The sequence below is a fragment of the Emydura macquarii genome, unplaced genomic scaffold (genome assembly GCF_026122565.2).
Source record: "Emydura macquarii macquarii isolate MOO-44397 ecotype Brisbane River unplaced genomic scaffold, CSIRO-AGI_Emac_v2 contig_318, whole genome shotgun sequence".
NCBI classification, from domain to species: domain Eukaryota; kingdom Metazoa; phylum Chordata; order Testudines; family Chelidae; genus Emydura; species Emydura macquarii.
In genome coordinates, this window is record NW_027130455.1 from 10,479,849 (window position 1) to 10,495,659 (window position 15,811).

General features: G+C 41.3%; 1 protein-coding gene across 1 annotated transcript in view; it reads right to left on the reverse strand.

Moving 5' to 3' along the window:
• LOC137166665 (N-acetylated-alpha-linked acidic dipeptidase 2-like) overlaps positions 1 to 15,811 on the reverse strand; it is a 44,473-nt gene that overhangs the window by 9,865 nt on the left and 18,797 nt on the right. The window contains exons 12-16 of the mRNA XM_067568505.1: positions 14,789 to 14,852; positions 11,662 to 11,729; positions 5,833 to 5,924; positions 4,825 to 4,915; positions 1,388 to 1,652 (exon numbers count right to left, since the gene is read on the reverse strand). Coding sequence (XP_067424606.1) covers positions 1,388 to 1,652; positions 4,825 to 4,915; positions 5,833 to 5,924; positions 11,662 to 11,729; positions 14,789 to 14,852 — 580 coding nt within the window. The remainder of the gene's footprint in view (positions 1 to 1,387; positions 1,653 to 4,824; positions 4,916 to 5,832; positions 5,925 to 11,661; positions 11,730 to 14,788; positions 14,853 to 15,811) is intronic.

The following is a 15,811-nucleotide window of genomic DNA, read 5'->3' on the forward strand; positions in this document are numbered from 1 at the left end:
CCCGTGACTTCACTGGGAGTGGGCTATGATTTTTGAATGTTTGGCATTGGCGATACTGCGATGCTATGACACAGGCTGACAAAGGCATGTTAATGCACCATCCTCGAACAACATCCATGATTTTTAATGCATAATATTGTGAAAACTATTTATAAATTAAAACTGTTAAATACTCTAGTGTAATAAAGTAAAACAAAGCAACAATAAATACTCTTCAATTTACTACTAAAGCTAATCAAAAAATTTTGCTGTGGGTTCAGAGAAGAGTCACAAGAATGATTAAAGAACTGGAAAACTTGCAGTGATGGACTCAAAGAATTCAGTCTATTTAGCTTTACAAAAAGAAGGATAAAGGGGTGACTTGATCTGTAAGTATCTACGTTGGGAACAGAAATTTGATAATAGAGAGCTCTTCAGTCTAGTAGACAAAAGTATAATGAATCTAATGACTTAGAACCTTTAGCTCCAATGACTGCACCTGTTTAGACACAAAAGAAGGCACACATTTTTAACAATGAGAGTAATTAACCATTGGAACAACTTATTACGTAAGGCTGTGGTGGGTTTTCTGCCAATGGAAACTTTAAAATTGAGATTGGATGTTTTTCTAAAAGATACACTCTAGTTTAAACAGGAATTAATTTAGGAAATGGCCTTTTACAATATATTTTGGAAACTTTAAACTTTTTTTAATACATGTTTTTAAATAAAAATTAAAATAAGCAAACTGGCTCCAGTTTTTATTTTTCAGTTACCTGAAGATATTTCCAAATGCACTCATTTACTACCTAAGACCAATTCCTGCCCTTCATCTGTGGATACCTAGGGTCCCAAGGACATAGGGCTAGTACAGTTAAGAGAGTAAAAGTCATCCTGGAACTGGCGCTTCATGATTTTTAAAGGTATTTAGGCATCGTGGCACAGATCCTCAGAGGTATTTAGGTGTCTAAATTCCATTGATTTCAATGGAAGTCAGCTATCAAAATACCTTTAAAAATCTGACCCTAAGTAACTTGTGTAAGATCAAACACACCAGAGTCTGAATAGAGCAGGGATCTGAACCCATATCTTTCAACTTCTAGGCAAGGACTCCAACCATTAGATCAGCCTTTCTCTACGCAAAGAAGCCTGATTCTGCCCTAAGTAAAGAATGAGTTAATATACTGTTAGTGTTATAAGAAACATTTTGACAGTAACTACTTAAACCTTCATTATATTGAAAAACTTCTTAGAGAGATCTTCAAATGAGTTGTTATATTCTGCTACAAGGCACAACTGAAACTCAAAATTCAGTTTCATGGATACAAGAACCAGTATTTCTTGCCTCTGTGTACTTCTAATTGATGATTCAGGACATACCAATGTGTAATGCATGGTCATTACTCACCAAATGACACTCCATAAATCTCTACCTGTTCTTCATGTTTCTTGGCCAAATTATAGATTCTATTTGTATATTTTCTTAAAGCTTCTCCATAATCTTGGCAGTTGAAAGGAATGACCTGGGAGTCTGCAAGTTCATACACCAGTCCTCCTCGTAACTGGGCAACGGCAAGCTGTTTCCTGAACGTGGGGTCATAAAATTGTTCTACTAACTCAAAGGTCTCATACACGGTGTGGTAAACTGGGTAATTGCTGTATTTGTCTGCTCTCTGAAAGAGAATAAACAATGTCTCAGATGTTCTAATAGAGGCCAGTTTTGAGGGATGAAACTGGTCAGACAATGGCTACCATATATCACCACAACTTCCACATCATGATAGCTCTTTTCCAGAGCACAGATGAATTACTCCCCTTATTGCTTTTTGTGTGAGGCTCCTAGGAAGCAAAAAGCAAGTCAAATTTGTAGAGTACGATGGAAGAACAAAAGAGTGTAGCATTCCTTACTGTTTGTCTATGGTAGCCTCTTCCTGGCCCCATCCTGAGCTGAAATACCCACAGACCAATTGCCAAAAAACAAAACGATCTGGTTGTTTGAGTACCACAAGTGCTAAAACAATAGTCCCACTAGATTTTGCGCAGTTCAGCCACCATCTACATCTCTTCCCTCATTTCCTCCTCTTCATCTTGCCAGAGATTTCCTATTCCCATTTTCTGTTTTTGTCTACTTTCTTTGTACCCTCCGTTTTGTGCTTTTTTTGACATCCAGCCTTCTATCCTTAGAATTATCATCCACTTCTTATGTGACAAGTTGCCTTCTTTCTTTAAATGCATGCTTCCTCCCCCCCTCAAACAACCATCGGTGCTGATCTCTTTCTAAATCCATCTCTTTATGGACTGTATCTCTTCCCAGCTGCTCTTGAACTAAGAATATTTCAAAACCATAGGTCGGTTCCTCAGGGCAGAGATCTAAGGCCTGATTGCCCACTCCCTTGGCATCCTGTGTAACCACTTACACTTGTGCTAAGTGGGTATTTAAAAAAAAAAAAAAAAGCTACAGCTCTGATTTGAAAGCACTTCATACCCATCTTACACATTTTAAAATGGCTATGGCTACTCAATGGTAAAGAATCAGGTCCTGAGTCTTCTGTGTTCTGTAAAGCACCATGCAAACATATGGAGCTCCACAACTTATGATCCTAGAACCTTTTAAAAAACTCAGTAGGATTGTTAGGTATGTATCTTCTGCATCTCCGCTTGATTTTTTTTTTTCTCCAAAAAGGACACAGTTTTACCAAATGTCTTCAGTCTGGCCTGCACTTAAAACATTTTACTGACTTAACTATCTCTGTAAGGAGTGTGATTATTTTGCTGACATAGTTATGCTGCTACAAGTCCTAGTGGAGATAGTAATTTCAGTGTAATACCAACCCACACAGGGGCAGCAGCAATCCAGCCTAGGACCTCTGGAGCTAAATGCATGAGCCCCTACTGCTTGAGCTAAAAGACATACGTCTGTGAGCCCAGGCTGTAACAAGTTCATCAATCTCTAGCTGGCCTAGCCACCACGAGAGGGGGACAGAGCACTACTTGGAGCAAGCAGAGGTTACATACTCTTCCTGGACAGGGAAGCCTGACCTTCAGACTCTTTCCCAGTTGAATTGCCTGAAATCCCCATATGGGCCACAATGCACCCAGGAGCATTGGTAGCAGGGATGGTTACACCAAAATAGGGTACTTTATATCTGTTTGGATCATTTTGCTTTACTCAATCCGGATAAGCTACACTGATATAAACACTTTTATATCAATGTAATTGTGTCTATATTTGGGGGATAAAGCAAGAGAGAGAGACGTTCCAGAGGGGTAGCCGTGTTAGTCTGTATACATCAAAAACAATGAGAGTCCTGTAGCACCTTAAAGACTAACACATTTCTGCAGGCATAAGCTTTCGTGGGCTGCAACCCACTTTTTCAGATACAAGAAATAGAAATCAGATAGGGGTGTATATATATACATCCAAGGGTAAGAAACAACAATGGGGAGGGCAAGTGCTAACAAAGTCAATTCAGTTAAGGTAGATGAGGCCTATTCACAACCGTTGATCAGAAGGTGAGAATGTGTGAACAGTGACAATTACTTCTTGTAATGAGATAACCATTCCAAGTCCTGATTCAGACCCAGTCAGATTGTGTCAAGTTTGCATATGAGTTCCAGCTCTGCAGTTTCTCGCTGAAGTCTATTTTTGAAGTTTTTTTTGTAGAAGTATGGCACTTTCGAGTCAGCTACAGAGTGTCCTGGGAGATTGAAGTGTTCTCCGACTGGTTTATGGATGTTACCATTTTTGATGTCTGATTTGTGTCCATTTATTCTTTTGCGTAGTGACAGTCCGGTTTGGCCAATGTACATGGCAGAGGGGCGTTGCTGGCACATGATGACATATATTACATTAGTAGACGTGCAGGTGAATGAGCTCCTTATGGTGTGGCTGATGTGGTTAGGACCTGTGATGGTGTCACTAGAGTCGATGTGCGGGCAGAGCTGGCAACAGGGTTTGTTGCAGGGATAGGTGCCTGGGTTAGTGTTCTTCTTGTATGGTGTATGGTTGCTGGTGAGTATTTGCTTCAGGTTGGGGGGCTGTCTGTAAGCAAGGATAGGCCTGCCTCCGACAGCTTGAGCGAATGAGGGATCATCTGCTAGGATAGGTTGTAGATCCCTAATGATGTGCTGGAGAGATTTTAGCTGGGGGCTGTAGGTCATGGCCAGTGGTGTTCTGTTGTTGTCTTTGTTGGGTCTTGTAAGCTGATTTTATCTTTTTCCAACAGTCTGTCCTGAGAGAGTTGCAGCTGTCACTATGGCAGCAGAGTTAAAATGACAACACTTTTAGACAAGGCCTCAGTCTTAAGTTCCAGTTGGCCCTAACATTGTTAACCCTTGATCGTTAGTGCTAATGAAACACTTGTAAACTGATTTAAACACAAAACAGCAGTTTAAAGGAAAAATTGAACAAACCTTTCCTTTACTGTGGTAGATTACAAGTATGGTTTTTCACTTATGAGGCAATGTGTCACCAGAACAAAAGAAAATACTATGTGTAAAGGGATTGTGTGATAAGTGTGGGAATGACAGCTGCATGCAGAAACTCATAGATTCCAAGGTCAGAAGGGACCAATATGATCATCTAGTCCAATGCATTCTATATACACTTCTTCATCGAGTTTGTGTAAATATAGGTTTTAGAAGCACACATCAGCACCCTGGGTGATTTATTCTTCACGTTTTTGTTTCTTCACAAACTCCAAAATTGAATTTCTGTGCACCCTGGACAAACACTTCAAAATATTTTTTTAAATTATTGTTGAATAGTCCGACTGAAGAGTAACTGTTATCAAAATAAAGCCAAACATTGGTATCAATTGCTTTCAGGAAATCTGGATGGCTTACCCTATTCTTGGTATAACGGGCTCTGCCTGATGCAATTCCCAGCCGCTGAAAATAAGCTTCAAAGTCACTGCCTGATCCCAGTTTGTTTATTCTACATGCAGGAAAGAAAAGGTGTCAAAATGAGCGCACACAGTATGAATGCTTATGCAAAGTGTTGCTAGCAGAGTTTCCAAAGTATTATGAACAAGGCTTCTGACAAGCAAGGACATTACTGTGAGGTGAGGCTATTAAGATGTAGAATACACTGGAAAAGGATACAATACATGGAAACTGATGTGAGAGACTGGAAGAATGGCACCTGGGGCATCTTGGTGATCTCAAACATTAATGATCTACTGTTGACTGAAATCAATTAGGAGACTCTATATAAAGATGTGTTTATATGTGGCAGACCACGGTATAAACAAGGCCTTGCAAATAGTTTTCATTGCAGAAGAGGCTGTTGCTGGCATTAATTTCAAGTGGATAGTGCCATCTGCTGGGTAGATATGGCAACACAGAGAAAAGAAAAATGAGAATAACACACACAAGAAGTATATGGAAGAGGGAGAAAGCATAGCATTCTGGGTCAGATTTGTTTATATGTAAGTGTACCTGCTTCTAGAAAATTAAATTGAATAAAGGTCAGCTCCTCAAATTGTTGTAATTCCACGGAGGCCAATAAAACTATGTTTATCAGCCATCTATCTGCTCAGGGAATCCGATCGTGTAGCCCTTACTTAAGTGAAAAACCTCATTGAATTCATGTGAGCAGGGGCTGCAAGATTGGGGCAACAGACTTGGGACACTTGAACCAAGTCACATTAGGGGTTCAAGTCCCATTTATCTTACTGACATGATTAGTCCCATCTTTTGGGTAAGGATTTAGTGTTGGCGGGCAGGTGCACTCAAACAACTTTACAGTTTCCACTGGGATGTTTAGTTTAGATAGGAACATTTACTGCAGATCACCCTGCATATTTAAATGAAGGGAACGGGTGGAAAAACCATACAGCTTCACAAATTTACCTGGGATGACTTTTGCTTTCTGTTGAGGGGTCCTTGTCAAGCCAGCTCTCATAGAGAGACTTGCCTTCATAACCCTCATCAGGGCTGGCAATCTGGGGAGGCAAAGCACATGCTCGTAGTGAAAGTGTCTCCGCTTCCAGCTGAACTTTATCAAGAGGAGATGCATACTATTAATCTGCATTATTCTTCATCTCAAATGTTAACACACACATGGCTTTATGTGTGTCATTTACAGTCTATGGGTCCAAACCTGAGTCGTGTACGTTGTGCACTTGGAACAGCTCAAAGGGGTGGGGCCTCTTAATACCCGCCCAATGCTGGGGCTGGCCAGGACACAGTCCCATCACTGGTGTAAACTGGGGCAGTGCTATGGGTTGCTCTGACTTATGCCCATTGGGAATGCTCTGAGTGGCAGCCTGGCATGCCCCAACCACACTCCCTTCCCCTTGGGAATGCCCCCTATGCTAGGATCTGGGAGACAACAGCCCTAGCCCACTCAAGATGCTCCCTAGCCAGGGGCGATATTCCACCCACAGACTGAGCCTGCATTATGGCTGCTTTGTGCTACTGGAGAAGTGAAAAGTAGATGCACTGGAAGGCAGGATCTGGACCATAATAATTATTATTTATATAAAGGTAGTGCCCTGAAGTCTTGACTGAGATTGCGCAAGCTATTGTACATAAACATAGTGAGAGACAGTCCCTACTTCAAGGTAGCTGGCATCTAAATAGACAAGACAGAAAGTCAGCATTATTATCCCCATTATACAGAGGGGGAACTGAAAGATTGTATTAGATGATGGATGACTTGCCCAAGATCACACAGGCTGTCTGTGGCAGAGCTGTGAATCAAACCCAGGTCCCCAGTCACAAGACCATCCTTCTTCAAGAGCAAGGACTGAAGATAACTTTGTCCATTTAAATATGTATCTAAAACCAAAGTGAGTTGACGAGTAGAACTTGCAAAAGCAGCCTGAACAATGAACTGTTTCAGAATACTGCAGGGGCTCACTTTCTGCACTGAATATACACACCCTCCAAACTGAAAATCTTTAGGGTTCTGACCTCTGAGATCATACCTGCAGCTGGTAGAAAAACACCCAGCTTGTGAAATAACTGCCTGGTTGCTATCATTTCCAGAGCACTTTGGTCAGGTTTCGGGGCTAAACTCAAAATGACGCCTCAGCAGGAGCAAACTGAACTCTGACATCCTGCCGTGAAGTGCTGCGTGCTCCAGTAAAGACTTTATCAGCCAAATCATTATCAGGTAATGGAAAAACCATATTTTATCTTTTTCATAGAACAGGGGTTGCTCGATAAAACCTACTGTCTGCAGGAGGTTAAATCCATTCCTAGGCTCTCACGTACCTGCAGGGTTGATCTTACATAGCGCTGATGCAGAGTTTGGCAGATATAAGCACAGGATAAAAACTGATGAACGGGACAAGGGAATCCAATCCTGTATTAATGCAAGCGTTGCCATGTGGCTATTAAATGATTCCTGCTTTGCAGTAGGAGCAGGGCCAAAGAGAGGAGTGAGTCACTAAGGATCTGACTTGCATGCTGAGAATCATGCTTAAGCCCATCCCTCCGCAGAAACCTCCTTATAACCTGCTCTCTTGGGTGTAAGGAAGAGGGGAAAAAAGGCTTTGAGACTGATTAAAGCTCAGTGTAAAGGATTATGCGGAGCGCATACCCTTGCCTTCACCCATAGGCTCCACTCACCTCTGCCGTGAAGTACGACAACCCGCCACACCCTGTTGTGCTGAAGGGGGGAAAATTCAACCCTACACAGAGGCCAGCACAAGGCACAGATTCCACTTCAACCCTTGTTCTGAAGGATTAAGTGGCAGAGGTGCCAAGGTTTTGTGCTGTCCCCCTACGTAGGACAATATTTCAGTCCAGGCAAGGACTTGTGGTATCATGGCTTCTCAATTATTTCCCCAAAGCAATGACATTTTGATTAAAATTTCAACACTAAAGAACCTATTCCCTCTGCATCCCAATTATCTATATCTTTGTGGAAGGCTGCCATTGAGTCCCATTTTCCAGTCACTACACTAGTTGCTCCTTCACAGATCAAAGGGAGCTACATACAGTATTATTGAAGGGACAGAAGATCCCTTAGTCTCTCATTGAAGTAAATGAGGTCACTATTTTAGATAGGTTAAGATAACAAAAATAAATAAAAATGCTTGGTCTTTAAAAAAAATAGTATAAATTGAACAGCTTTTTGCCACCCTACATTTCTAAGGATACCTAGAAGGTAGGTTGTCTGTGCTTGTTCTTCTCTGAATTTCATAGAATCATAAAAATGTAGGGCTGGAAGGGACCTTGAGAAGTCAGCGAATCCAGCCTCCTGAGCTGAGGCAGGGCCAAGTCAACCTAGCCCATCCCCAACAGGTGTTTTTCCAACCTGTTCATAAAAACCTCCAATAAAGGGTATTCTACAACCTCCCTTGGAAGCCTATTCCAGAGTTTAACTACCCTGGTAGAGAGAAAGTTATTCTAAATATGTAACCTAAATCTCCCTTGCTGCAGATTAAGCCCATTACGTCTTGTCCTACTTTCAATGGACATGGAGAACAATTGAAGAACATATGTGAATACAGTTATCAGGTCCCCCCACTCAGTCTTCTTTTCTCCAGACTAAACATACCCCGTATTTTTAATCTTTCCTGATAGGTCAGGCTTTCTAAATCTCATCATTTTTGTTGCTTTCCTCTGGACTGTCTCCAATTTGTCCACACCTTCCCTAAAGCGTGACGCCCAGAATTGGACACACTACTCCAGCTGAGGCCTCACCAGTGCTGAACCGAGTGGGACCATTACATCCCGTGTCTTACATATGACACGCCTGTTAATACACCGCAGTGTAATATCAACTTTGTTCACAGCTGCATCAGACCATTGGCTCATATTCAATTTGTGATTCATTATAACCCCCAGATCCTTTTCAGCAGCACTACCACCTAGCCAGTTATTCAGCCCCATTCTTGCTGTCTCCATGTGTTACTGCTTTCAGAGATAGAGATTGAGCCCTTAACTGTGAACTTTATCCTTTAATGCTAGCAAAGGAATGCACATCCGAAGGGACACTGCTGGTGGTGCTGCCAACCTTTCAGATGATGTGTAGAACCCAGGCCCTCCTGACTGAAATCAGGTAAAATTTTTCACATTAAACTTTGTGTGGGGAGCAGGGGGTTTGGTGGTGGAGCAGGGGGAGGGTTGAAGGAAAATGGATTTGGCAGCACTGAAACATTTATTAAATTCACATCAACTTTTGCCAAATTATTTTGGTTGGGGACGCGGGAGGACTTTTAAAAAATCCAATTAAATAAATACATAAAAATTTCATACCAAAATGTTTTGATTTTTCAGTTCAAAACAGCTTTGTTTCTAAATTTCCTTTAATTTTATCAAAACAATACAGTGTTAAAGGGTTGAAATCTAAATGGTTACTTTCGGTTTGAAGCAAAACACTTTGTTAGATTTTAAACACATTTTTTTCTCAAAATTGCCAGTGAGCTGAAAAATCCATTATTCACACAGCTCTATTCCTAGCCACTTGTGGACATTAATGAGCCTCTCTCACTTTAAACGAAGATCTTAGAATACTGGAGGAAGAGCAGAAGACCTAAAGGAGCATGTAGGGGAAAGTGCCTCTATGCATCTGGCTAGGTTTGGGTTGAGGACTGTCTGTGGCTCTTTGACCTGTATGGTCATAATGGGCTCAAGTCCTGCCCTTTGCTGATTTTCACCGGTCCTGAACTTGGAAGGGTGAAAATGTGGCTATGCATAAGCTACACAAAGTTTTGGCCAGCCCCTTCCTAAGGAATTTATGAAGGTGAATAACTTCACTGGAAAATAAATTATCACTTCCAGGACATAAAAAGACAACTGCTCTCCTTAGGGTCCTATGAACAGCTCTAGCTGCACTGGAGGAATAAATAGATCAGGCATCAGAATCTTCCGTATCCTTGAGAATGATGAAGATATTCTCCAGTGTACTTACACAAAGCAAGAAGTAACAGAGAGAAATAGAAAACGAGCCATTAGAACACCTCGGGGATGGAGACAGCAGAGCAGAACAAAAACTGGGGAAACTGCTCTTTGAATGAAGACAAAAGAGAGAGAGAGAGGAGAGAATCATAATAATGCCATGTCTTTCATCTACAAACTAATAAAAAAAAAAAAACCCAGATCATTCCAAGACTGACTTCAAACAGCTCAGAGAATAGGGAGGCTTTTCAATGACAAACACATCCCCATGATAAATGAAGTAGTGGAGAACATGAATGAATATAATGAAGTAGTGGGAATTCCCTGACACCAAGAGATCATTTAGTTACTGAGCACTCCTGAGGGCCCTCCATTATTCTGTGCTACACTTATGTATTATTCAAGCTCTTAACAGAGGTATGGGAGCTTTTTCAAAAAGAAGACATGCTCATATCTCACAAGCATCTGATGATATTTGGATGGAAGTTATCTACCTAAAGCCAGAGCTGGCTAGAAACAGATGCCTAACTGCAGGTATGATGTAAAACGGTGGAGGCACTAACAATGTTTTTCACTCAAAGCAATTTTAGTCTCTCTTTGCAGATGGCTCTGTACGTGAATAAGGAAAGGAAGAAATCCTAATCTGTTTCTTTCGGCAGTCAGAGTGTTTAAAAGTGAAACAGCCTTTCTTTCATTGTGTGAAGTGTTATTGCTCTGCTGATGACCTCACAAACACTTCCTTTTCCTCCCCAAAAGAGAGAGATTAAAAAAATAGAAAGAGTTGAAAAGGAAGAGGAACACACAAGAAGGAAACACAAACTTGAAAGAGTCAAAGACAAAGCAGCACACAGACTAGAAACCTTGTGCATTATTTTGTGCACAAAGGAGTATGTCATACATTTGAGAACGACCCAGAATAGGAAGAATCTTTCATAGCAGGGGACACTGATATCTTAATGGATTCAAATTTTCATGCCTGTGCCAATAGTTGACATCCACTGCAGGGAGTAGGGACCAATAAGTGGGTGGTCTTAGTCCAGTTCCTAGTGAACAGATGTCCAGCAGAAATGTCAAAAACTGGAGATAGGTTAGTTCACTTTCCATCTGCCGCTGGAAGTGGCTTAAGATGAGGCACTTTGGTGACTAAATTCCACCAGTCACAAACACAGAATTCATACAAAAGACACTTGTATGGCAAGATGAAGTTTGCTCTATATATTTGAAAACTGTCAGTTCTCCTGAAGAGCCACATTTTATATGCCTTCCAGGAGAAGCAGCGTCCTTTAATGTGCCGGCCACCTATAATAACAGAACATCTAATGAGCATTACTAAGAATGAAAGTGAAAAGGATAGCTATATGGGACATCATTTGTACAAACTGGGTATATCTAACCCACTGGAAGAACTATTTAATCCTTTCATAAGTACTAAGGCATTTTGGAGGTGGGAAGAGATTTAGGAGGATAAGGTGAGAAGTAAGGAGGGCACCAAACCAATCTTTTCCATTTTCAGGATTTCTTTTAAAATACCATTTTTAATTTCTTCCACTTTCCTGGAGACTTCCACTTGTCCAGTAACCTAGCTTTTAGTGGGTTGATTATCTTCTTCTAGGTGTTTTTCAAATATACACTGTAATATAATTTTGTTAGCTTTACTAATAGTCTTTATCCTTCACAGGGCATGGTCATGTCCTAATAAATGGAAGTTTCGCCATTGATGTCAATGGGAGCAGGATCAGTGCCTCTGCAGACTACAAACTAATCTGCAGTAAATTGGTGACTTCAGTTATCAGAAAGTCATGTGTAGTAAACACTCCACTTTTGTACCTCTTCTGTCAGATTATACACCAATTTGTAGAGAAGGGGGCTGCAGTCAACTCTTAAAGTGTAGTTGCCTGAAAACCAAACACAGACAGGGAAATCTTTTTTAAGTGGCTTTGACTCCCTGCTAACAGACCAAACCCTGCTGTTCTCACCTGGGCAAAGTTCTCATCAACTCCAATGGGAGTTTTAGCTGAGTAAGGACTGCAGGTCTTGGTGCAAAGCACTTACAAATACAGATTGTCTGGTTAGATATACAATACATAAAGCACTTCTCGTAAACTCATCTTTGTCATAGATTCCAAAGACAATCATAAAAATTAGACTTGCCCTTACTCCTCAGACTCAACCCCCCCATCCCCCAAACTATACACATCATCACCCCACATACCAATCCCATTCAGTTCTTTCCCCAAAGCCTGTGAACAGATGCACCTTACAACGTGCCCTGAAAATCAGCAAATCTGTGCTAGTTTGGACTGGGAAGGAGTAGGGAAAGCAAGTTCTAATGTGGAGGTCCCTTCATAGAAGAAATCCTGCCAGCAGCTGTTTTTCTCCTAGAATGATAGATGTAGCTTCTGTCTTATAATGAGTGCCTTTGCTGACTGCAATTGTAGCAATGAGACACTAGGAGAGAGACCATTTCTCAAGTAAGCAATCCCCAAGCCACTTAGAGCTTCATAGGTCAAAATTAATACCCTAAACTTCACCCAGAAAACAGCAGTGCTCTGCGAGCTGCATTGGCTGTCTGTCACGTGCTCCCCACAAAATGCACTTCCTAACAAGCAGACAGCTGCTGCCACATTCTGCACCACTGTCAGTTTGCAAGTTGATTTAAGAGAAGATAGAGCACACTACAGTGACCCAGTATTCAAGTGACAAAGGCATAGATTATGGCAGCAAGGTCCACAGCCAGAAAAAGCTGTCACTATCTTTCAACCAGACAAAAGTGCAAAGCGGCCTTCCCAGAAAATGTGCTATATGATCATCTAACATCAGCTAAGAATCTAATAATACCCACAGACTGTAAACTCTAGCAACAAATGGTGGTACACAGGGCGATATAAGAGCTCTGCCATATCTGTTTTGTTAGAAACGTTAGCAGATTTTGATACTATTTTAGAGCAGGTATTGTTTCTGGTGGAACAGCCAAACGAAATTCACAATAAAACTAGTCAGACAACTACAATAATGTAACCCAGCGTTTTTTCCCAGTATTACATTAGCTAGCATATCCAAGGAGTTTGTACGTTTAGGAACTGGAAATTAGATACAAGGCAATGTTCACAAAGGACACCAACCATTTTCTGGGTTGGGTGCTAATGGACAATGAATAAGATTAATGTGCTGCACTGTACATGGCACAGTGCAGAATGTACTGCGATGTACTAACTGATTCCTCCAAGGAATATAGATGCTATCACACCACTGGGGGTTCAAATGCCTGGTGTCAGGGGAAGGAGGGCTAATGTACTTAAAATAGCGCGCTGAAGCTTGGCACAAGTTTTGCTTATTATAGGTTTCACAATCCTTTACTTTCATATTTTGCTTCGATATATAAACAAAGACATCACTGCATATTCAAGATTTCGAAACAAATTGGCACGGCAACAGCCCGCTGGCTCCAAATCATCTCCAATAAATGTGTTACAATACACACTGTGAATACGAAGCGTAGATAAAGTTACTATTTCAGCAGCAATGTTTTCTGTTGGCATGAAATATAGGCTAAACGTCTACTCTACAGTTTACACAGCATGTAGGCTGTGTAAGTGAAGGAACAGATCTGATTTCTGCCCCAGTCCCCAATTCTGACTGAGCATTTAGAAAGCAGGACAGGCTTTTGTTTTTGTCTTTCCACTCATTGTGTGGTGAAGAGAATTCTCAGCTGACAGAAAACAAAACTGAACGATTAAACATTCATAGTGAAACCTACTTCACTCATGCAAAGAACCCAGAGTAATTGGGTTTTACATGGACAAAGGATTGATTGGGGTAGCAGCCAGTGGAGAGTGGGTACTGTTCTGAACTGTGGCCCCAGTTTGTCAGAGAGTGCCACATCCTGAGATGGAATGGTCTCTGAGGCACCAACAATAATCATTGGAGTCACTGAACACTGGGATGTGATGGGGTATTGCTCTCATCACCCTGACTTCGATCACATGGCTGGGGGCCTGTAAATAAAGTCCAGTTTCTATCCAGCATAGCTGTGTGTCTGAATCCTACTACACCTTCTGCAGCACCTGAGCAGTGTGATAAGGCCAGCTGAACCATGCACCTATGGGTCACTCCCCCTCTGGGTCACTCACGACCTCCTTTTGTTGTGGGCATAGGGACCCCTCACGGCGCAGAGGCTGACTATGCAGCTGCTCCACTGGCACATCTCTGCACAGGCCAAACACTGAGCATTGGTCATTACAGTGGTCAATGGCAGCAGGGTGAACTCTATCCCCAGGGAAAGTGACGTTTAAAGAGATAACATAGAATCGTAGACTCATAGAAGTGTAGGACTGGAAGAGACTTTGAGAGGTCATCTAGTCCCGTCCCCTGCACTCAAAGCAGGACTAAGTATCATCTAGACTAGACTGGGTGTTTGTCTAATCTGCTCTTAAAAATCTCCAATGATGAAGATTCCACAACCTCTGTAGGCAATTTATTCCAGTGCTTAACTACCCTCACAGTCAGGAAGCTTTTTCCTAATAGCCAACCTAAACTGCCCTTGCGACAATTTAAGCCCATTGCTTCTTGTCCTATCCTCAGAGGATAATGAGAATAATTTTTCTCCCTCCTCCTTGTAACAACTTTTTATGTACTTGAAAACTGTTATCATGTCCCTCCTCATGGGAGATCTGGAGACATATTTTAAGGTATATTTATATAATCACCTGCCTTTAGTGTAAAGTTCTCTACCCTAGGACATAGCTCATGAAAATGCTATTTGATATGGGAAAATAGTACGAGAACCGAGTTGGATTCTCTCGCCACTCTACCCTAAATTTGTCTGCGCCTCTTGTATTCTCAATATCTTGTTATATCCCTTGTATCACAAATCCTTGATGCAGTAATAAATATGCAGTAAAATGCTGATCCACATCTAGGAAGCTAATAGACTTAAAAAAATTATTAGACACACCTTCTATAGAAGAATCTGTGTTGATGTAAGCAACGGCCCGTTCCTGAAGAACTTTAGCATTCTCCTGTAGTTTAAAAGGGAAACGTTTACTTTATTGATAAGACGTTATCATGCGATGTTGCAACATTAATGTGATAAAAAAACAAAGGGATTCTGGACCAGTCAAAGTGAGAGGTACTATATAGCTGCCTAACTATATTAGCGAACAAGGGGGCCAGTGGTCTAGGAGTATGAAATTCAGCTGTGCTAGCTGTGGTTTTTTTAAAGTTGATCTTCAAGCCATTCATAAAATATTAGAAGTGTCAGCTGCAGTGCTATGAGAAGGGAGATGGGTTGCTGAGGCTATTGGCGGTATTATTATAATTGTATGGTGTCACGACAGGCCAGAATTATCTTAACTGTGCATGTCCATGGCTTGACATGTCTGGATTTCTTGCAAGATTAAGGGTAGAGATGGGAGAACGCTCTCTGGTCAACTCAGTTAGTCCACCTCTCCAAAAGACAGAAGGCAGTGTCAATGGGTGCGAGTCTCCCATCAATGCAGCACCATGAAGACACCACCATACTTCAACGTAAGTTCGTCGACGGGAGATATGCAAGCTAGATTACCTAATTTGTGTATCTCCCGTTGACTGCTGCTGTCAGTGTAGACCATCCCTAAGATTAATTCTGAATGTTGTGGGTTTGCAACACTTGGTTTTGGGATAATTACAGCATACCTCTGCTGTGACTTACCCTGGGATCTCAATATTAACTCCAGTTTAACTAGAGCTGTTGAAATTTGGAATTTCTGTTCTGACAGTTCCAAAAAATCAAACAAACCCTCAATTGGAATGAAAAGTCAAAATGTTGACATTTCACATGAAATAAAATATCCCCAAAGATCCCCAAGAAATTGAAATTCTGACTGTAAATGGTGGTTTGGTACTTGGTATTCTAAGTGGTTTGGTAATTGGTATATTATACTTGGCTTTGTCAACATATTCTAACTGGTCATTTATAATCATTCTACTTGGTAATTTT